This window comes from Microcaecilia unicolor, chromosome 2, assembly GCF_901765095.1.
Source record: "Microcaecilia unicolor chromosome 2, aMicUni1.1, whole genome shotgun sequence".
Taxonomy (NCBI): Eukaryota; Metazoa; Chordata; class Amphibia; order Gymnophiona; family Siphonopidae; genus Microcaecilia; species Microcaecilia unicolor.
The window spans coordinates 479,443,047-479,465,089 of record NC_044032.1 but is presented as its reverse complement, the minus strand read 5'-3'; the positions used below and the strand labels follow the sequence as shown (position 1 = coordinate 479,465,089).

Here is a 22,043-nt window from a genome sequence, read left to right as displayed (position 1 = left end):
TCATAGTTCGTCTTCCTCCGACGCCTCCGTGGCCATGCTGTAAGTAACGCTGCTGATTCGTTGAATCCAGTTCGGAGTCTGACGTCACAGCACGTTGTACGCACATCGGAGGAAGACGAAATATGAAGACTGCGGGTCGGACCTCGGCTGGTGGGGGTTGGGGCCCCCCGCAAAGGTAAGCAGCGGGGAGGGTTGACGGCGGGGGGGTGGAGAGAGGCGACGGCGGGGGGGGGGAGGGAAAAATGTGCCCCCTCTCTCTGGCTCTGGCCCCCCCTACCGCCGGATTCCAGATACGCCCCTGGTTCAACTCTTGCCATATTCCTGTCTGTTCCTTTTCCAATGCCACTTGCCATCTCTGGACCACATTGGGACCCCTGATTGCCTGTCGAAGCTGGCTGCTCTCCTTCCTTCCCCTCCCCTGTACTGTCCTGCACCACTGTAAGCCAGGACCTCTATTTCCTGCACTGTTATCTATTTCAATGCCCTCAAAGACAAAAAAGAAGAGGCAATGAACCACACACACAAAAAAAAAGTCAGTGGAACCAAAAGAAACACTGTAACCGTATAAAACTTCAACTTTTGATGATGCAATTCCATACCTTCTCAATATGACCATGGTGGTTTTGAGAAGTTTGATGTCTTGAGTCATTCTACTCTACTAAATCTATACATACGCATTCATGGTCTCTCTTAAGACTTATTTGTATTCCTTTTTTCAATGTTTGCATTTCTGTTTGTTCACCTTGTTTTACAATGATTGTGTTTTTCCATGTTATGTTTATTTTTTGTCTTTATGACTTTCAAATTTAGAGTGATGCTAGCAAATAAATATTGGAAAAACGTTTTGTTGTTACATTTGTGGTGTATACCGAAACACAGCCATGTCAAGTCCCTACATGTAGTTTTTAATCCTATGTGTAATAAAGTTTTAGCAGTTACGATATTTGTTTTTTTGGTTTCACTGTCCTTGTTGTTGTTTCAGAGCCTGGACTGCATTGAGCCATATGATAAAGGCTGGGCATGGGCCATTCAAGGCAGTGAAACTGACAAATCAGATCACATACAATTGTCTTTCAAATACAGGAGTATAAATATTGGTAAGAAGTCTTTCAGGAAGTTAATCATAGTATTTCCTTGAAAGTTAAACAGAATCAACAGCACCCTGGGAAGATTTTTGTTGAATAGTTGTTGCAAAAAACAGACTGCTCCACTGGGGACCTGGGCACCTTGGAAGCTGCAGTGCTGGCCCATGTTTCTTGCAACATGAGGAAGGGTATAGGAGGGATGTTGGATTCACAATCTGAATAGTCTTTTCTGCACTGTCTGCTCCAACATCTGCCTCACCTCTTCCCCTCCTGTTCCTACATGTTCCTACCTGAGAATGGAGGAGCTGGAGTAGAAAGCAGAGAGTTGTTCTTTTATACAAGACTAATCTCACCAGCCCAGTGCACCTACGCCTAGAGAGGGGGAAAAGTGCTGGAGTCAGAGAGGAGGGATGTGGAAGTATTCTGAAGTCAAGGCACTGGCAGCCCTACCATTAGGCCAACTGAGGCAGGGGGGCCTCAGGCAGCACTCTTCATGGAGAAACATCTTACTCCTTTCCACCCTCCCCCCCCCCCCCCACTGGCCGCAGTCTGTCATCTCCCTCTGCCTTTCTTTCCTCAACCCTCTTCCCCGAATCTACCTTCTTTTCTTGTTTTCCCAAAAGTCGGCAGCAGCAGTGATTCCCATAGACTGCCCTGTCACCGGCACCAGCCTCTTCTCTCTTCTACGGCCCACCACCTCTCTGACATAACTTCCTGTTTCTGCAGAAGCGGGCCGCAATACAGAGAAGAGGCCGGTGCGAGGGCAGCCTTTGTGAATCGCTGCTGCCACCGACTTTTTGGAAAACAAGAAAAGAAGGTAGATTTCGAGGAAGGGGGTGAGGAAAGATGGGGGGAGATGCCAGACAGTGCCAGGGCGGGCGGGAGTTGGCAGAGTGTGTGAACAGAGAGATTTTGGACTCGGGGGGGGGGGGGGCAAGTGCAGCGTCTCATCCCTCGCCTCAGGTGGGAGATTGCCTTGAGCCACTCATGGGTCAAGGAACTGGGTGAGTGCCAAGATCGGTCCTAGGAATGGCAGAAATGCTGGGTTAGGGTATGGTAACTCAGAATTTCCTAGGTATCATATCTGCAGAGAGGTAGCTGGGTAGGAAAAAGGGTTGAAGGGACAGTCTGCTGTTTCAGACTATCTACAAACACCTTGCACTGGAAACATAACTGGGCTTAAAGTGGGGTAAGTGCTAATCCCTTTCATCAGGGGCATCAGAACAGGGTAGGCCATGAGTATCCTAGTCTGACCAAATTTTCCACTCTCAGAATGGTTCAAAGATTCATTTTATTTGATACCCCACATATTACAATTAAAATCATTTAATAGCTACAAAGTAATTAAAAAGGTTCTTCTGTTTCACTGTACGCAGACCTGAACAAACTATTTTCATAACCCCAATGCGTCAAGAAGAAAAACGACTGATCAACTGTTATGTCTAATGCAAAATGTCTTTTCAGGACCTCCACCACAGATCTTTGCCATACCTTCCCCCATTGCCATTGCTTGTTGAACCCAGCAGAGCAGACGGCACCCAGTCACATGCCTGACAGTTTGACAGAGGATGGAAAAACTCTGAAAAACGTTTTAAAAGTTTGCATGTTTCAGTAACGGAAAGAATGTCAACTTGAAATGTACAGTGCATTTTGCAGTAAATCCAATAGATGCGTAATATGCAGGACCAGGCAAGAAAACAAACATAACAAAACTTTGCTGCAAAACACTTTCGCCCTGAGCTCTCCATTGGCTTTTTTGGGTTTGTTTTTTTTTTTTTTTTTACATTCTTCACTCAAATGCATGACGGCGCCATTCTTCACTGGAGGGCACACAAGAAGCATCTAGCTTGTGCCAACACAGACCTTGCCTTCTACTGACCAGAGACAGAAAAGGAACCAAACACATCTAAGATTCTGTATTCTCTGCGTTACACCAGCTTATTAGACATGGTGGGGAGAGATTTGACTTAAGTTTCTCTTGCCAAGGTAAAAAACATTGAACTTCTACTATTACACAGAAAAGAAAACAAACTACCAAGAGAAATGGAGTCGCCCTCAAGAAGTCTCTGTTCCCAATTTAGTTCTTTGTTTTTCTCTTTTCCCGTATCAACTCGGAATTCAGTTTGAACACTTAATGGAAGCAGTAGCCTGGAGTTACTGGCTGGGTTTCCAACTAAAAACTGGAGCGCATTAGATGAAATGAACATGTTAGGCTGCTCACAGCACTGAGGGATTCCATGTTTCTACTGAGATACAATGGAGAGACTGTGTAATAGTCACAACTGACCAATGTAATAGTCGCAACTGACCAAACACCATGCAGCCGATGTTTATTTGTCTCGGAAGATGGTAGGGAGAAACAGCCTGAAACATGAATACGGTCAGAGGCAGACAACATGTATTAACTTCATCAAAAAACACTTGTCCAGATCTCTGTGCCTTCATACAGTGGGGGAAATAAGTATTTGATCCCTTGCTGATTTTGTAAGTTTGCCCACTGACAAAGACATGAGCAGCCCATAATTGAAGGGTAGGTTATTGGTAACAGTGAGAGATAGCACATCACAAATTAAATCCGGAAAATCACATTGTGGAAAGTATATGAATTTATTTGCATTCTGCAGAGGGAAATAAGTATTTGATCCCTCTGGCAAACAAGACCTAATACTTGGTGGCAAAACCCTTGTTGGCAAGCACGGCGGTCAGACGTCTTCTGTAGTTGATGATGAGGTTTGCACACATGTCAGGAGGAATTTTGGTCCACTCCTCTTTGCAGATCATCTCTAAATCATTAAGAGTTCTGGGCTGTCGCTTGGCAACTCGCAGCTTCAGCTCCCTCCATAAGTTTTCAATGGGATTAAGGTCTGGTGACTGGCTAGGCCACTCCATGACCCTAATGTGCTTCTTCCTGAGCCACTCCTTTGTTGCCTTGGCTGTATGTTTTGGGTCATTGTCGTGCTGGAAGACCCAGCCACGACCCATTTTTAAGGCCCTGGCGGAGGGAAGGAGGTTGTCACTCAGAATTGTACGGTACATGGCCCCATCCATTCTCCCATTGATGCGGTGAAGTAGTCCTGTGCCCTTAGCAGAGAAACACCCCCAAAACATAACATTTCCGCCTCCATGCTTGACAGTGGGGACGGTGTTCTTTGGGTCATAGGCAGCATTTCTCTTCCTCCAAACACGGCGAGTTGAGTTCATGCCAAAGAGCTCAATTTTTGTCTCATCTGACCACAGCACCTTCTCCCAATCACTCTCGGCATCATCCAGGTGTTCACTGGCAAACTTCAGACGGGCCGTCACATGTGCCTTCCGGAGCAGGGGGACCTTGCGGGCACTGCAGGATTGCAATCCGTTATGTCGTAATGTGTTACCAATGGTTTTCGTGGTGACAGTGGTCCCAGCTGCCTTGAGATCATTGACAAGTTCCCCCCTTGTAGTTGTAGGCTGATTTCTAACCTTCCTCATGATCAAGGATACCCCACGAGGTGAGATTTTGCGTGGAGCCCCAGATCTTTGTCGATTGACAGTCATTTTGTACTTCTTCCATTTTCTTACTATGGCACCAACAGTTGTCTCCTTCTCGCCCAGCGTCTTACTGATGGTTTTGTAGCCCATTCCAGCCTTGTGCAGGTGTATGATCTTGTCCCTGACATCCTTAGACAGCTCCTTGCTCTTGGCCATTTTGTAGAGGTTAGAGTCTGACTGATTCACTGAGTCTGTGGACAGGTGCCTTTCATACAGGTGACCATTGCTGACAGCTGTCTGTCATGCAGGTAACGAGTTGATTTGGAGCATCTACCTGGTCTGTAGGGGCCAGATCTCTTACTGGTTGGTGGGGGATCAAATACTTATTTCCCTCTGCAGAATGCAAATAAATTCATATACTTTCCACAATGTGATTTTCCGGATTTAATTTGTGATGTGCTATCTCTCACTGTTACCAATAACCTACCCTTCAATTATGGGCTGCTCATGTCTTTGTCAGTGGGCAAACTTACAAAATCAGCAAGGGATCAAATACTTATTTCCCCCACTGTAAGTATATAAGTACTGCCATACTGGGACAGACCAAAGGTCCATCAAGCCCAGCATCCTATTTCCAACAGTGGCCAATCCAGGTCACAAATACCTGGCAAGATCCAAAAAAAAGTACAAAACATTTTATACTGCTTATCCCAGAAATAGTGGATTTTCCCCAAGTCCATTTAATAATGGTCTATGGACTTTTCCCTTTGGAAGCCGTCCAAACCTTTTTTTTAAACTCCGCTAAGCTAACCGCCTTTAGTACATTCTCTGCCCGACAGCCCACCTTACAGAATGACGCAAATTGTCCCACAGGCCGCACCACTAACTGGCCCACAGCTATGTGCCATGAATTTGAGTCTCTTCGCAGCCACCTTGCATTCAAGCCATGCCAGCTGAGCTGGAAGAAACTAAATATTCAGAAACAAAGCCAGGAATAGGGAGATCGGCAGCCACCTCTCTTTTTCATCTTATTGCGAAATCGGTCAGTTATGCCAAGTTAACAAATATGAGATTTGCCTGCTTTATACAACACTGCATGCATGTTACAAAAAAATCCTAAATTCTACTGTATGCATAGGGTTACCAACAGGAATCCAAATTCACCTGACAAGGTTGATCCAGCCTCAGATTTACCCTACTGCATGCAGGGACTTGTAGTTCTGATTCCCCCATTGCATTCCCTAAAAGAGAAGGCAAGACTACAAGTCCCTGCATGCAATGGGATAAATCCTGGACTGGATCAACCCTGTCGGGCGAATCTGGATCCAATTGGCAACCTTATGTACGTGCTAAACTGGAACCAGTTCACAGGGACAAAAGACTACTGGTGGCAGCATCTTCAAAAACATAAAATATTCAACTATCCTATAGCAGCACTGCAGGGATGGCCTCTTAGCCCAGGTCACAACACGAGAGATGTCTGTCCTGACTCGCCGTAATAGCGGCGCTTGAGCTGACACAGAGGCAATACACTCAGTCCCTGGGGAGGAAAACAAATGCCTTGTGCTGCGAAGGTAACTGCTGCCAACCAAAGGAACAGTGTCTACAGTAAGTCCTGAACAGTTGGTATAGGGATGGGGAGTTGCTTAAAGTAGAGACCTAATAGTGATGGGGAGGTGGGAAGTAACTTGCAGCTTAGTCAGCTCAAAACCCGCAAGATGTTCTATTCCTTCCAAGAAAACACCAGTTAGTATTATATTTCCTCAGTGAAGCATTTAAACCTAGATTCTAACTGTAGTGGGCCAGACTGAAATAACGCACTGTAGGAGAGATTCAGGGCACAGCAACACTAAAATAACTGAAAGAAGGGGTCAGTGCACAGACTTGCAGATATGCAACGCAAAGCCACAACCGAGGTCAGCCAGCATAAACCCTGAGAAAAAAAAAACGGAAATATTATGAGAGCACAACAGGTTACTGAAAACAACTTTACCGACTCGGGCAGTCTTCGGATGTGCCTTGGAGCTGAACTTTTCAGCAGCATGATTATATAAGCAGAAGAAGGAATTTCTTGCCTTCAGAAAAAACTGAAAGCTTCATTAATTTCGGCACCACCTACAACTTGAAGGATAAAAAGTGCCAACGCCTGAGCTTTCCAAAGTAAGCTAAAGGAAATGTCTGTTTGCATGTGCTAGAGATGGAAACCTTGCATGGCAGAGCCCTGCTTTCACAGTAGTGAGTGCCAAAGCAGACCCTTTACAAGCGCCAGTTCGTCTGCACCCCTAGTGCTTCCTTAAATGCCAAGCAGACCCTTGGGCTATGTGGAATGGGCTTAATAAATTCATTCCCTACATGATCAGGGCTTCTAGCACTGGATCAGCACTTCAACATTTCAGCTAGCAATTAAAGCATACGAAGCTGAATGTTATAACGTCACTGTCAGATCAGAAGAGCAGATAACACCATGGAGAATAGTAATACCAGTTTTGAGTAAGTATAGTCCCAACTAAAGTGTTAGTGCAATGGTTCCCAAACCTGATCCTGGAGGCACCCCAGCCAGTCGGATTTTCAGGATATCCACAATGAATATTCACAAGAGAGATTTGCATGCACTTCCTCCACTCGATTCATTGTAGATATCCTGAAAACCTGAGTGACCGGGGTGCCTTCAGGGCCAGGTCTGGGAACCTCTTTAGCGTGCGTTATTAGTAACTTGGTCACCGTGCATAAAATGAGATCTACAGTATAATAATGTGCGTAATGGCGGTAGCACATGACAGAAACTCAAGCCGTTAATTTCATTCACTTCCTCATTTTTCTTCCACTGTGTCAGACCATAATGCTGGATGCTCAGAAGATATTAAAGAGAGGAACTGCTGCTATCAAAGTGACCCCTAGAGGAGGCACCCTTAGATAGGCGCCTGGTTCAAGGCTGAAGGAACAGACCAAAAATATCCCTCGAAATAAATCAGAAACAGAATCTCATTAACAGCAATTGTGTTTCAAGTGAGTAAATGCATTTAAAAACACAAATGGGATTAGCTCAGCCTTATCTGAGGGACAGCTGAGGGAAGACTGGGTTTGTAGGACGGCCCAGTTCATATAGTAATTGTTAATCCTGGGAGAATTTTGTGTAACTGTGCAACACGGAACTTACATACCCACCCCCACAGGATGTGCAGAATTCTGCACTTGCTGTGCAAAATTCAGCAGAAACGGGAAGCAACAGCTCTTCCCCATCTCTCTTCCCCTTCCTCACTGAGTTTGTGTGGCAGGAAGAGAAAGTGAACCACTGCACATTGGGCCACTTCCTCCTCCTATGTCAGCTTAGACCCACCTGTATGTGAACCATGGGTTACTTTCTCCTCTTCTTGCCACGGGAGCTCAGCGGGGGAGGGGACGAGAAAGTGAGTGGAGCAGCTGCTGCCCATGGCTGGAAATGAGAAGTGGGCAGAGCAAAGGTGAAGTGTATTGGGGAATTGGGGTCAGAGCAAAAGGTGCGAGTAGGTCATGGAGGTTGGGGGGAGGGAGGAACAGAGCAAGGTCAGAGTGTGCCATAAGGATAGGAAGGCAGAGAAAGCTGTGATTGTCCATAGGGTGGGAGCAATAAGCTGAAGGTATGCCACTGCCATGTGGGTGATCAATCCTGAGGGTGTGTCATGTGGGAGGATGAGGGGAGAGATACAATGATAGCTGGGGAGTGAAGGAGAAAGAATGAGAGGTTGAGTATTGTATGCAGGAGAAAACTTTGGGGCAGACAGAATTATGGGTCTTGTTGGGATATAGAGGGAGAGGAAACTGTGGAGGTTGGAACCCGAGAAAGGAAAAAGCAGGAAGGGATTTCAGGCCTTATGATGAGGGAAATTGTACACAAAGTACTACAAATAAAAACTTTGCAAAATTTTAAAATATTGTGGGCAGACTTTCCCCAGGAGTAGCACATTGAACACAGAGAAGGTTTCACAGTGGGCCAAAATGCTTCAGCAGGGCAGTCTAGAACCAAGGGAAGGATCTGGATCAGACCCACCTGTGAACAAACGTGGAATGATAAATTAAAGCATGCTTCATCCAATTAAAATCATGATCTTCAGAAAACCATCAGTATGGAACTGTTGCATTCTGTACAGTGCAGATCTGGTCCATTTCTCTGATCATTATCCTTTCTTTAAACATAGTAACCAACACCACGAGAAATACATTCCACTTTCTGAGGATTCTTTCAGGACTGTCATTATCAGACAGCGCAGAATTCTAATAGCAAGAATTACGTCCTGAAGAAGATTAACTCCGTTATAGATACTGATACCTTTTCAGAAACATACAAACACAGAGTATGACAGCAGACAAACATCATATGGTCTATTTTGTCATCCACACCACCTGCTTGGCTCTACAATCCATTCCTCTCCAAGATCCTCTGTACCTGTCCCACACTTATAATGCCCTCATCTCCACCGGCAGGCTGTTCCATGCTCCTTAAATTACTCCTAAGTCTATCCCCTTTCATCTCATGATCCTTCCTTCTAACCTGCTTTCCACTGAAAGAGGTCTCTCCCTGTGCAAGCACACCTTGGAAGCATTTACCGGAAGATGCCACAAAAGAAATACTCAACGTTGTATTTTCCAGGAGCTTCTAAGAGTGCACAGTTTATCTGAAGAAGACACCCATGTGGTTGGGAAGCCCATGCAGTGCAGCATCCTAAGGAAGTCCTTACACGACTCTATTCGCCTGCACCAAACACTGCAAAGAATCCCGACACCACCAAAAAAAACCTTCCCATTGTCTGCCACAGTCAATGTCATCCAGGACTTTGAATTTTCTGTAGCTCTTCTACAGTATATCACTACAAAGCTACTTTCATAATCTTGAAAGCTGAGGGTTTTTAGAGGTGCAACTTACCGTTTTCTAGCGTTTCACGCTTCTTACTGTAGGTAAATAAACCATACAAATTATCCATACCTACAGAAAAAACTATCAGGGACCTTCCTCCTCCATCCACTTACTCTAAAGGACTGGAGCCAAGAACAACACAACTAACAAATCGCCTCACAATTTCCAAAAGAAGAAAGCCAATGAACGAAACCCATCCTGTTCCTCAGATCGTTTAGGGATACCTACCAATAAACTAATACAGTAATCAAAGTATGGAGTTCTAGTGTTCGGCATTCTGAAATTGTCAGCAGTCAAAAAAATCTTTCAGCCACCTAACAACTTCCAATTTAGAAAAAAATCACCTTGATAATATTACAAACCTGCTCCTCCAATGTCGTTAATATGAGCATTTGAGAGAACATGATAGCTACAGGACTCCATTCCCATATATACTTCTTTATTAGTATTTCCAGTGATGCAGCCAATAAAACTACGGTGAGAGTTACAGGCTATCACTTTCTTACCCTGAACACTGAGCAGAGGGAAGGGACGACCGCTCTTGGTCGCAATTCAAGAACGTAAAGCATCATGTTTGTGTTATGGCAAAAAGCATCAGTCATGACGGAATAATTTCTCCACTTCAGCCAGAACTCCAAAATAAGAGAAGAGACAGTGGAATCTACATGACCAACAAGCAGGATCATCTTTGGAAATCGGGTGTGAGGTGTGGTGTCTCGCTGCTTCATAACGAAGAGAAAAATACCAAAAGGGATCATTTAACATGCCTCCAGCCCCGCCCCAGCCCACCCTCACCCTCGTAAAATCTGGATCAAAAGCAGAAATGTACCTTAGACAAAGGCGGCGAAAACAGTTCTGTACAAACCAAATTAATAAAGTAACATGGAATAAACGTGTTCATCATAAAGATTATATGCTAACAAATTAACACAGGGATAGAAGAAGCCTAATTATATTAGATTTAGATTTAATTGTATAAAGAGAGGAAAGCCTGCAAAGATGAAAGAACTATAATTCCTATATTATACTTAAGCCCATAAGAGTATCTGCCCTAGCATGCTATATACATGCCAACAACAAAATGACTGATTTTTTAGGTTAATGCAAAATGCAGAAGACGAATGGTAGAAATAAGTGAGACTAAAAGGGGATGGATGAGATGATTCAATACACATTTAACAAAGATGACAAGCAATGGTGATGTCCATTAACAGTTAATGAATAAGTTTATAACTTTCAGCTGGACAGTTGAGGCTCCGTTTGTTTAAAATTTCATAACTTTAATATGACCTTCCTCCGGTTGGGTCTGGACAAACATTTGTTTTGAGTATTCTACAGCAGCAACTATGAGCAATATTACCGTTATAGAATTAAAGCCTACATTTTTGTCAAAATTTCTGTAACAGGCCCATTCAATCCGAACGATAATCAGCCGCTCTGTATTTAGTTTAGACCTGCTAAGCTAAACACAACAGTGGCAGATACCACATTCCACATCAATTCCACATCACATACTGTATTTGTAGGTGCACCATATATATATATACACGCTAATTTAAATGTGGGGGCCACAACACTGAATGTTAGTTATGCCCCGTTATCTATGTCAGGTCCTTTATTTTAAGCTGCCAATATTTGAGCATTTTATTTTGGTCATACTCTGGCCGATATTCAGCAATATTTAACCGGCCAGGAACAGCTCCTGGCCGGTTAAATAGCATTTAGCTGGCTAACTGCTAATATTCAGCGGGAGATAGTCGGTTATCTTCGCTGAATCTTTGCGGTTAGCGCATAGCGGCTAAATGCCTATATTGTGTGATACAGCTAGCTAGCCTTGAATATTCAAGCGCTGGCCGGCTGAGGGGTCCTTTTACTAAGGTGCGCTGAAAAATGGCCTGAGCTAGTGTAAGTTCGTGTTTTGGACGATCGCAGATTCATTTTTCAGCGCACCTGTAAAAGTGCCTTTTAAAAATTTTGACCAAAAATGGACGTGTGGCAAAATGAAAACTGACGCGTGTCCATTTTGGGTCTGAGACCTTACCGCCACCCATTGACTTAGCGGTAAGGATTTATGTGATAACTGGGTGGTAATGGTCTATGCATGTCAAATGCCTTTTATTGCTCGGTAGCGCAATTATTTTCTGTCACTAGTGGGCATGTGTCAAAAATGAAATTACTGCCTGGGCCACACGGTAGCCAGGTGGTAACTCGGAATTGGTATGAGTTGGGTGCACGTAGGCGCTTATGCAGCTTAGTAAAAGGGCCCCTCAGTTTAGTGGCCAAATCAGACCACCTAAATAGCAGTCACTATAAACTTAACTGGCCAACGCTGAATATTCATTTAGCTGGTTAAGTTTGAGCCAGACAAAAAAAAAAAAAAGAAAAAAGAAAAACACGAATAAATGCCGGTTACTGGAAACAGTCCGGCACTGAATATTCAGGGTCAGTGCTGATCACAGCATTTATACAGGTATCAGGCCCATTGTAACTATACTTGTAAACTGCCTACATCCAGTTACACTTGCTGCACACCATCTTGAGAGAATTTCTTCAAAAAGTCATTAAATACATTTTAGAAACTGAATCAATAAATATATGGTGAAAAACCTTCTTACTGGACTATCCACTACTTGAGTAGCTTTGGGGAGTTAACACTCCCTTCCTCAGGTTCAAACACAAAACAGTTTTGGAATCAGGCCATAAATTTCAACAAGAAATAATACAAAAAAAACTAGCAGCAAACCTAATTTGAAGAAAAGGGATCTACTTACTATTGTACAGAAGGGACAGAGACTATCACTTTTGTCAGAATATATCATTTCAACCCTTCTTCACACCACTGGAATGCCCAGATGTGCCCCAGAAGATCATCACAAGTGGACCTGGCTTATAGGCTATAGAGAAAGTGCTGTGCAGCATTCATACATTTGTCTGACACCCATATTGCTAACTACATACGAAGTGCTGAACAGAAACAGGCTGCAAACCCTAAACTAACCTTCAGCCTGATTTACTACCAGTAAAAAGGCTTACTAAATCGGACCCTTAGGGGTAATATCAAAAGGAGCTGCCTAGTTTGAGCCAGAAGGTGCATAAATGGAGGTATTACAGTCATTAGCAGATACACGAGTGGACCATCAAAGCCATGAACAGAGTAGTAACGTGAAAGGCTTTTATTGCATCACAGAAAATACTGTGCCTGGCATAGCCAGGTTCCACCTACACATGGCTGTGTCAGAGGCAAGGACTGTCAACCAGACACAATAATATAAATTACTACACAAAAATCATAACAACAAAAATAATACAAATCAGAATGCTAAAAATAAACTATCTAGCACAAATTATAAAAACATGAATCTTATCTCTACCATGGGTAAAAGTAGAGCAAAAATACAGACGAACAAACATACCCCCCCCCCCCCCCAGTGCCACGCGGCAATGCCAACACAGCCCATTCAAAGTGCATCCTGGGATGTGCTTGGCAGGGCTTCCCTACCATATAAGGGAGAGAAACTCTGTTATATGGTAGGGAAGCCCTGACCAGCTCATCACAGGATCAACTGGGCAGGGCAAGGAACTGCCATTTTGAAGGTGGCGCTGGAAGAGGTGGGACTGTACTACCCACTCCTCAATTGTGGAGGTATGGGGGGAGACGCTAGACCATCAGGTGGGGGGTTGGGTTTGTGGCCCAATCCGGGGCTATAAGAATTATTCAACCCTGGTGCAATACGATCCTTTTCAACACATGGCATACCATGGGCCAAGAAGGGAAGACACACAGTAGATGTGTCTCCAGCCAGGGATCCAGTAAGGCATCGATCTTCACTGAGCCCTTTCTTACATGGCTGAAGAACTTTGGCATTTCATTTTGTCAACATCGAGTCCAGAAGTGGAGAACCCCATTGGTCCACTATCAGCTAAAAACCCTGACTGAATAGTTCCCATTCTCCCAGGTCCAAGGAGTGCCTGTTGAGAAAGTCTGCTCCATATTCAAGAACCCAACAATGCGAGCTGCTACCAAGCAGAGAAGATTTTTCTCTACCCAACTCATAAGGGAGGCCACCTCCGTTACCATCAGATGGCTGCAGGTCCCTCCTTGCTTGTTGATACAAACCACTGCCATTGAACTGGCAAAAGAAAACTCAGACTGGGACCCCCACCAGAAAGAAAACTAAGTTGTGCAAGGCATTCTGCCTTGCCCTGAGTTCCAAGCAATTTATTGACCACTGAGACTCCTGTTCCATCCTTGTGACTCGTGCCAGATGGAACTTGTAATGAGCTCTCCAACCCAACTTGCTGGCGTGCATTGTCACTGGACTGCAAACTGTAGAAACCTCTGATATGGTGGCCATGTGGGTATATGCAAGTATGCCTCCTTGAAATCGATGACGGTGAGAAATTCTGAGTCTTTTTAGCTGAGAGTTCGGGAGTCCTGCAAGTATAGAGTCACATAGTCGAGTTTGAAAATGATAAAGGTATGAACCAGAGTGTGTAAAGAGGCAAAGTCAAAGCACTTTCTGGTCAACTCCCTCCACTAATGGTTCCTTCAATGATGGCTCCTCTGAATAGACTGAGGCCACTTCAAATACGGAAGGAGAAGCAGAGAGCCTTATCTGCCCACTCCTGGAGGTCTAAACGAGATTTCCTAGGAGCCAGAGGGGCAGCAGGGCAAGAAACAGAAGCACCTTGCAGCTACTCGACTGTCCCTTGCTTCAGTCAATAGGCCTGATGTAAGAACAATATAAACTCCAGAGAAAACAATAGATGCAGCTGAATGCTCTGTTGGGCCTTGAAGTTGTAAAATGGCGGCTATACTTCACACATGATCAGACAGAGGTTGCTCCTCACTGCCAGTTGGTCCCAACAAAATGGTGCCTGTTCCCACACTGTCCTGCATCATACTGCGCACCAGCCCTGTCAGAGAGCGTGAAATCCCCAGCATATTTGGACGCTGAACCAAATCTGAAGACATGCTGCCGCTGACTGTTTCCTCCATGTCCTGTGAGATTTCAGGCTTGCACGCACCACAACATCAGAGTCCCACAGCAGAAACACTGCTTAACTGCCTCTGCGGGAGTCACCATTCATCCCGACTGTCACAAGTGCCACACCACAAGGACCCAAGTGGTGACTCAGGAAAGGACAGCTCCACAGAAAACAGGGGAGAGGTGAAGGGAGGGAAAAAGTAAATTCACAGGGCAGAAGAGAAAGGGATCTGAAGACCTCCAGATATGACTCCGCAGACTCATGCCACCCGCAAAGCTCAACTGAGGACCAGCTGACCAACTCGACCAGGAGCAAATCAATAAGAACCAGAAGCTAAAAATTGACTCTATCCACCTGCTGGAGATAGAAAATATTGAGGAGCTGGACTGGATGCCAAGATCACTTCTCTATCTCCACCTGCTGGTTGATGGACACAACTATCCCACAGGTTCTGGAATAGTGGGAAGCTACGTAATGAAAAGGCACCATAACCAGCACCTATAGTGGAGACACTATTATAGAATTACCCTCTTAATGACTTCCATACAGCACAGTACTTATCTGCTGACCTTGCTTTCTATGCACTGACCTGGGACTGACATTACATACAGCTATGCACTATTACACCAGAGCAAGAAGCTAGTTTGCTACAGCATAAATGATGTTTAAAACATAATGCTGTCAATCACCTAGGATGAGGAAATATTAAAGGAAACCTGACATTTTTTAAAGTGCACCTGAGATGCAGTAATACTGGCTCCATATCAACAAACATTTTGAATAGGAATAACAATATTCGTACTTCCAAAGGAGTAGCCTGTTAGTCAGGAGCAGCAAAAACAGAAGTGTAGCCAGGTTGAGGATGCAGGGGGAGTGGAGAGTGGACTGTCGACGGCGACAGAGTGTATTTTAAACACTACAGATCATATGAAAAATGGGCGCTGGTGCCGTGTGAAGTCCATTTGGGGAAGAGGCTGCTCCCCTCGCAACCCACCTAGTAACACCTCTGAGCAAAAACAATGGAGATTAACTGATTTTTTGAGGCATGAGCTTTCGAAGACAGGAGCGAACTTTTGCAGGTATTTTAAATTTTTCAAAGTGCTCCCCAGATATCCTGGCTACAGTTACACAACTAAAAATATCCTAAACATGTAGAATCAGAACTTCAAAGAAGAATATGGGGAAGGCAATTTACAAAAACCCATTTACCCAGGTACACAGCCAACTGACCCAGGTAAAAGGGCTGCCTGAAATTTACCACCCTCAGCCCAAGGACTACTGTACAGTCTTCCCTACAGGAATCCTCTGAGCCACTGTTTGGAGGAGAAGCTCCTAGGGGCATTTAGATCAATAGAATGTGTAGACTTATTTCCCAAAGCAAAAGGCACAGACCAAAAAGCAGTTACAAATGTCTTTCTTCTGGAAGCACTCTGAACAGCAAAAGCTGGTGCAAAGGCGTCAGGGAAAGCGAACTTGGGAACTTTGCAGCAATGTGAGAGTCTGAAAATTGCCCCCCTGGGCCGTCTTCAAAAGAACTCTCAATTTTTTGTGCCTGAGGGATAAAAATGTTAGGGAATGAGACCACTAACCCAAGACCCTGGTACCCCTCTCTTTCCTTACAACAAACCAGAAGTATCCCCATCTGAATCTGATCTGCTCATAGTTAATATTCTGTCCATCCCAAAACATAGATGGGCAGCCACAGAAACTCAGCCATTAAATGTATCCTTGTTGAAAAGGTAAACAATATGCAGGTTAAAGCAATTTGTAACAGTAGGTTCTAAGCTGGGTCACCTGACCTTCACTGCTACCAACCAACCCCACCCCAAGACGCAAACTGGCTTTCTATTAATATTAGTCATAGTGAAGAGCCAGTGCATAGGTTCAGGGTGGGCTTCTCACACACTGCCTGCCAAATGCAGAACAAATGAGCAGCCTGCACTGCCTTGCCTTTTTAATCTGAAAAGCAGAGGGTAAACGGACCAAGGGATTCCTAGGGGGAAATGAAGTGATAAAAATGATGCACCTGTCATAACTCCCCGACACAAAAGAATAATTTACAAACAGCAGGTACATTTCAAGGCCGTGAGCAGTACATTTGAGAGACTGATCCAGGGCCAGATTTATGTCTAAATCTAGACAAGCTACAACATAGCACCTCACATTACAAGGGTCCTCATATTTTTCAAAAAAAATTAAATAAGTGCAATTATAAATAATGGAAATTACAATTTATAATCATCATAATTTATTCTTTTTATTATCAATTATTGTTGTTAGGTTTAATGGACAATAAATAAAAAAACATATAAAACACAGATTTAGTTCCTACTTAATCAAGAGTGGGGGGGGGCCTGCTTGGATCATACTTCACACACCCTGGCTTAGGAGTGAGGTTCATTACTGTCATGGTATGAGCAAAAGAACAAATAAGGAGACTGTGCCCTGAAAGAAACCCTTCATAGGGAGGTTTTTCACATCTGCAAAAATCTCATGATGAAGAATTTCGAAAGCATCAGACTTTTTAATTCTAGTTTCTTTTCATTTGAATGTCTTTTCACTAACCCTACTTTTATTTTACCTTGACTTTGAAAAGCAGTAGCACATCTGGCCCAGAGATTGTTATGATCTAGTTCTTGCAGTCTGTGTGCATGCACTACCTCGCTGCTGCTTTTAGAACCAGGATGCTGAAAATCCATCAATAAAATGGGATGGAACTGATGTTCAACTAGAAAGCGGCACTTAACAAGCATTCCTTCCTGTTTGCACATTCAAGAATAGCACAGCCCTGTGCCTTTTCCATTTCTTAGCTAGCCCCATTCTCGAAATGCCAGAAAGGATGAAGTGCATGACATGCCATGCCTATGGGCAGTGTGTACACCGAGCAGCACAAATTCCTCCACAAGTCACAAAAGCAGGTCTTTAAGAAATCCTCCTCCATCTTCCGATACGGCAGATGAGATTTACCTTAATGGCACACGTGACAACTGCAGAAAGACGATGTTATGTCTAGTTTTCCCCTCCAGATGAGGAAAAAAAAAAGCTGTGATACATCAGGGATAATGATTGTTGCCTTGTACTCTACGCCAGCCCGTTTACGACAACGCTGCCATCATGAATCATGACTGCTGGACATTTCCTGCATATGATAAAATGTCCTGGGCAGGACAGAAAGGTGAGGCACCAGCATATATAACCTGGCAGTCAAAAAACTGAGTATTCTGCTCCACTGACACACTGCCCAAGCCTCAACTGTATCAGGTATTTTCTAACTAAAGCGTTCAGAGCCCTATCACATGGCGCTTGGAAATATATCTGTACTATGAGCCATTAGGGTCTTCTAGGTGACGTGACTCAAAAACAGAAACAGTTTTTCTGTTTCTTGCTACTGGTGTCAGACGTTTGCTCAGAAATCTGTAGTGATAACACAACTAAAAACAGATTAAACAACTGTATGTAAAGAAATTAGATGTGGCATCCAAGTTTCTCGTCTTGCAAAAACTGTTTCCTGTCAATAGTCTCTCTCTTATATGCTATTTACTTCAATTAACATACTGAGACACTATGACAGAAATGTGGAACTCCTATCCCCTTGGTTATTCATGGTCTAATTAGGCAAAATGGAAAAGGACAATGAATTCTAGAAAGGTCTTATGTAGCCAATTCTGATGCAACAAAAAATGTTTAAATGCCATTTTCTGCTCAAACTCATAGCTCTAATTCATATAACCAACTGTTAATGCCACCTTTGAATAAACTATGTCGTGAAATCCGCTGGCAACTTGGTGGTGAAACCCATGCTAGCTGCTGTCATTTCTTTGTTGCTTTAATGGATTTGTTTGTTTGATTTGCTATTGGGGAAAAAGGCACAGAAATGGAAGGGATTACAGGAGAGGAGAAGCACCCCTGATCCACAGAGAAACGTCATTGTTTGTTTGTTTGTTTGTTTAACTTTATTCTGAAAACTGGAGCCTAATTAACCAAGAAAAAAAACTGTAAAAACGGAGTCACTTCCAAAGTAAATAATTCAGTACATATATCCCCAGAATATAATTAATGCATTTTTAAAGGAAACAATAAGACCTCTCTGCTACTTTGCCCTTATTTTCCCTGAAAGAAGTAAATTGGTAATGGGGGAAATAAACTGAACAAACCATGTAACTATTTATGGAAAATTAGGATATCCTGGAACAAAAACTCAAGTTAAAAGCCAAACGGTATTCCCAAGAGCTGCAATAAAACCACACTTACCTCGTGCTGAATCAGAAACTGCAATTATCCCAGCGAAGAGGATAGCAAAGCGGAATTCCATTTTCACGACTGGATCTTATCTCTGTCTACACTGACTCCCGTCGATCAACCTGAAAAACAACCGTACAAGCATTTTCAATAGCTCATAATCGTGTGGCCACTGGTTTCACTGCAGCACGGCAGAATTAGAAAATGGAACTGTAACGTCATTACTCATAAATCAACCAGATAAGTTTAAGCAACTTTACCTTAATCTTTTTCTTAATACAATGCATGCCAAGAAACCACTGAGACGGAGTTATTTTCATTTACACATGAATAACGCGATACCGGATGACGAATTGCTCTTGAGGCAGACAATACTAAACTTGCTAAACAGCACGTCCATAAGAAAAACTATTTTTTTCGGAAGGATGAAAAAGCGCTTGGTGCACAGATGTCCGAGAACCTCTTGAGGGATTCAATGTGTCCTTACTACAAAGAATCTCTGATTGCACACTGTTCAAAATGCTGCCAGTCCTTAAAATTGAACAGTAGCACCATCAATGCTGTTTCTGCCGTTGCAAGGTGTTCACTCTGCAATCTCCGCAGGATTCCCTTCAAAGGCAACGTTAATGCACCACAATCAAAGCGATCGCCAAGGCAGAGCAAAAGTTTGTACCTTAATGACATGCAACTCTCTTTCCTCTCACTCTCTAAACACTGTCTGAATTCCTGACTCATGTAAACTCCCAGATCTAAACGCTTCATGCCCGCGGGCCACGCAACAATCTCAGGATCTCATCCAACAAACCTAATAATTACACAAGGCCATTAGCTTACAAATGTGTAAGGAGGAGATTTTTTTTTTTTTTAATGCTGAAGGCGCTAGACGAGTCAAGGTTTTTTTTTTTAATCTTTTCTTTACGGAAACTGCAAACACACAGACCCACGTGGGGCAGGCAGGGTGGGATACGATTTTGTTGTCAATTCTCATAATCTGAGAGCTTTGAGATCACTATGGAATATTTTGGGGGAGGGGGATCCCATTTCTATCAAAACCACTCAAACTAGTCAGAGAGAGAGATCAATGGTAAGATCAAAGGTGAAATCCATCTGAGCAGAGCGATCTGGTGTTTTCTGCACATCCAGGATCAGTACCTGGAAGCCCCGGATCCAGAAATCTGTCTAGGTTATTCCGTGTGAACATCCTCGGTTTGCAGTTTTCAACCTGATCGCTTCTTCTCAGCCAGGCGGAATAATAACCGCAAAGTCTTTGAAGTGCACATTAAAGAGAGCCTCGGCTGTACTTGAACGGGTGACTACATACGAGGCACAGGCATGCCCAGCCTTTCAGGCTGTAATCAGGGCACAAGCACCGCGCCTTGTCACTTCCAATCAACTTTGAAAAAGAAGCGGGCCACTTCTTACGCATTTCGTATTTTTAATACTCACGTTTTAGTCGCAACTAAAATTAAAAAAAAAAACATGTAATAAGCGGTTGAACGCGCATATATAGTAATAATGTTATTATTAGCTGAAATTATATAAACCTGATGTTCTCCAGATCTTGCTTTATGCTCAGCAGCGATACAACTTGCCAGGGTCGGCGACACTTTTGACTGCAGATAAAGTCAAGACCACTTGGTTCACCCAAGAACTGTAACCTTAGGTTGGGCAGCTTATTGGTAAAATAATTTCACTGCCCTTAGCAGAACGTTATAGGTGGGGGTGGGGGTGTGTGTGGGGGGGGGGGGGTAGAAACACACTCAGGAAGAATTTTACGAATACTCTAGCATGCGGAGAAGCTTCCACGATCTTTACTACTGCATGCGCTCTGCTGGCGTTTCTAGCATTTTTACCAGGAGAGATGTTTGTGTAGCAAAACTCACCCCCGCCCGGCCGGTTCCAGGCACAGGGAGCGAGGCTGTGCCGGGCTCTGGCTCCTAAAGGCGCCCGATTCCGCTAACCCCCCCTCCCCTCCCCTCCCCTCCCCTCCCCCCGGCATTCGCCGATCCCCGCACACAACTCGACTAGCCCCCCACGGCTTACCTTCAATTCGTCCCGCGATCTAAATAATAAGTTTCACAGAAACGTATATAGCGATCTTTTGTTGTCCCCATACAATTAAGTTGTAAATCCAATTAGCTGGCTTTGTCCATGTGCTCCGAAATCATTTCTTCCAAGCAGAGAGAAGGGAGAGGTGAAATCAAACTTTGAACTCTGATAGACGTGTGCTTTTTTTCTCTCTCTCTCTCCTTCTGTTCGATTTTCAGTCACTCACAGGATCATTTTCTGCAGAAACAGCAGCGACAGAAGTTCTACCTGCAAGTGCAACAGCAGTAACTCTCTTCCACCTCCTACAGCCATCCAAGGCGGGGGGTGCGCGGGGAGATGGGTGGGGGCGGAGAGGAGCACACATCTTCAAATCCACATCTTCGGGGGGGAGGGGAAGGGGTAAACAAAACAAAACCCACCCCGACTGAGCAAGCTTTACTGCACGAGTGGGTCAGTCAACTTCGCCAGGAGCCCAATCGGAGAGGGGAAAATGGGGAGGGGTGAGCACCTCGGTGCGGGGGGGGGGGGCGATTGCAGGGTGCGGGTGCTGCCGGCCGCCGGTTGACGGTGGAATGGGGGAGGGGGTGCTGTGTGGCGGCGGCGGCCTCTCGGCGCTTCCCTGCGTTGCCTTTTGTGATTCTCGGGACCGCAAGGAGAGCGGCGCACGCTCCGCCCCGCTGCAAACTTCTGACCAATGGGAGGCAGCCGTCGCGCGCTCTCCCGCCTATCCGAAGGGGGCAGCCTGTCTCTTTCTCTCTCTCCTTTTTTTTTTTTTTTTTTTTAAAGTTTAGTTTAACCCTTGTCTTTCTGCCTTCTGGTGATCTGTTCCCCTCCTCTAAACGCAGACCCCTGGGCTCTCTGCAGCCAGCAATGAAGGTTCCAGTCCAGTGCAGCGCTTCTGTACCCTTTCCCGCTCCTGAGCTCAAGACAGAGCAGTATGTACCCTCAAGCATCTCCCTCTGAGACTTTCCTGCTAACCCTGTGATGCTTATGTTTGCTTTACATTAACCAGGCGAAGCCCCTCTTGCTTTGCTTTGTCACACTTGAACGAATGTTTCCCTGTGCTGGAAAAAAAAAAAATCGGTGGTTTACGATAGTGGAATACAAAGAGGCGTCTCGTCTACATAAGTGCTAAGTGATGCTGCAGGCTCCCAGGTAGGCGAGTGCTGCCCGGTCACTTCCCTTTCATCACGTTGCTTTTTCGCGAATACAAATAAGAAAACGGAGCCAGCTGTAACCAGTGCTGGAGTAGTATACTTTAATTTTCCGAAGTGCGCCCAAAAGTGTCTCGTTCCTATCGCTCTGGAGTATACATCCAATCT

General features: G+C 44.4%; 1 protein-coding gene across 2 annotated transcripts in view; it reads right to left on the bottom strand.

Annotated features, from left to right (window-relative positions):
* FGFRL1 (fibroblast growth factor receptor like 1) overlaps nucleotides 1-21,309 on the bottom strand; it is a 481,514-nt gene extending 460,205 nt beyond the window's left edge. The window contains exons 1-2 of one of the 2 annotated variants that reach the window (XM_030191069.1): nucleotides 20,716-21,309; nucleotides 18,685-18,794 (exon numbers count right to left, since the gene is read on the bottom strand). In XM_030191069.1, the coding sequence (XP_030046929.1) occupies nucleotides 18,685-18,745 (61 nt within the window). In that variant the 5' untranslated portion in view covers nucleotides 18,746-18,794; nucleotides 20,716-21,309. Of the gene's footprint in view, nucleotides 1-18,684; nucleotides 18,795-18,932; nucleotides 19,008-20,715 lie in introns of those variants that run through there. The other variant, XM_030191070.1, reaches the window with a different exon arrangement.
* Nucleotides 21,310-22,043: the final 734 nt, after the last annotated feature.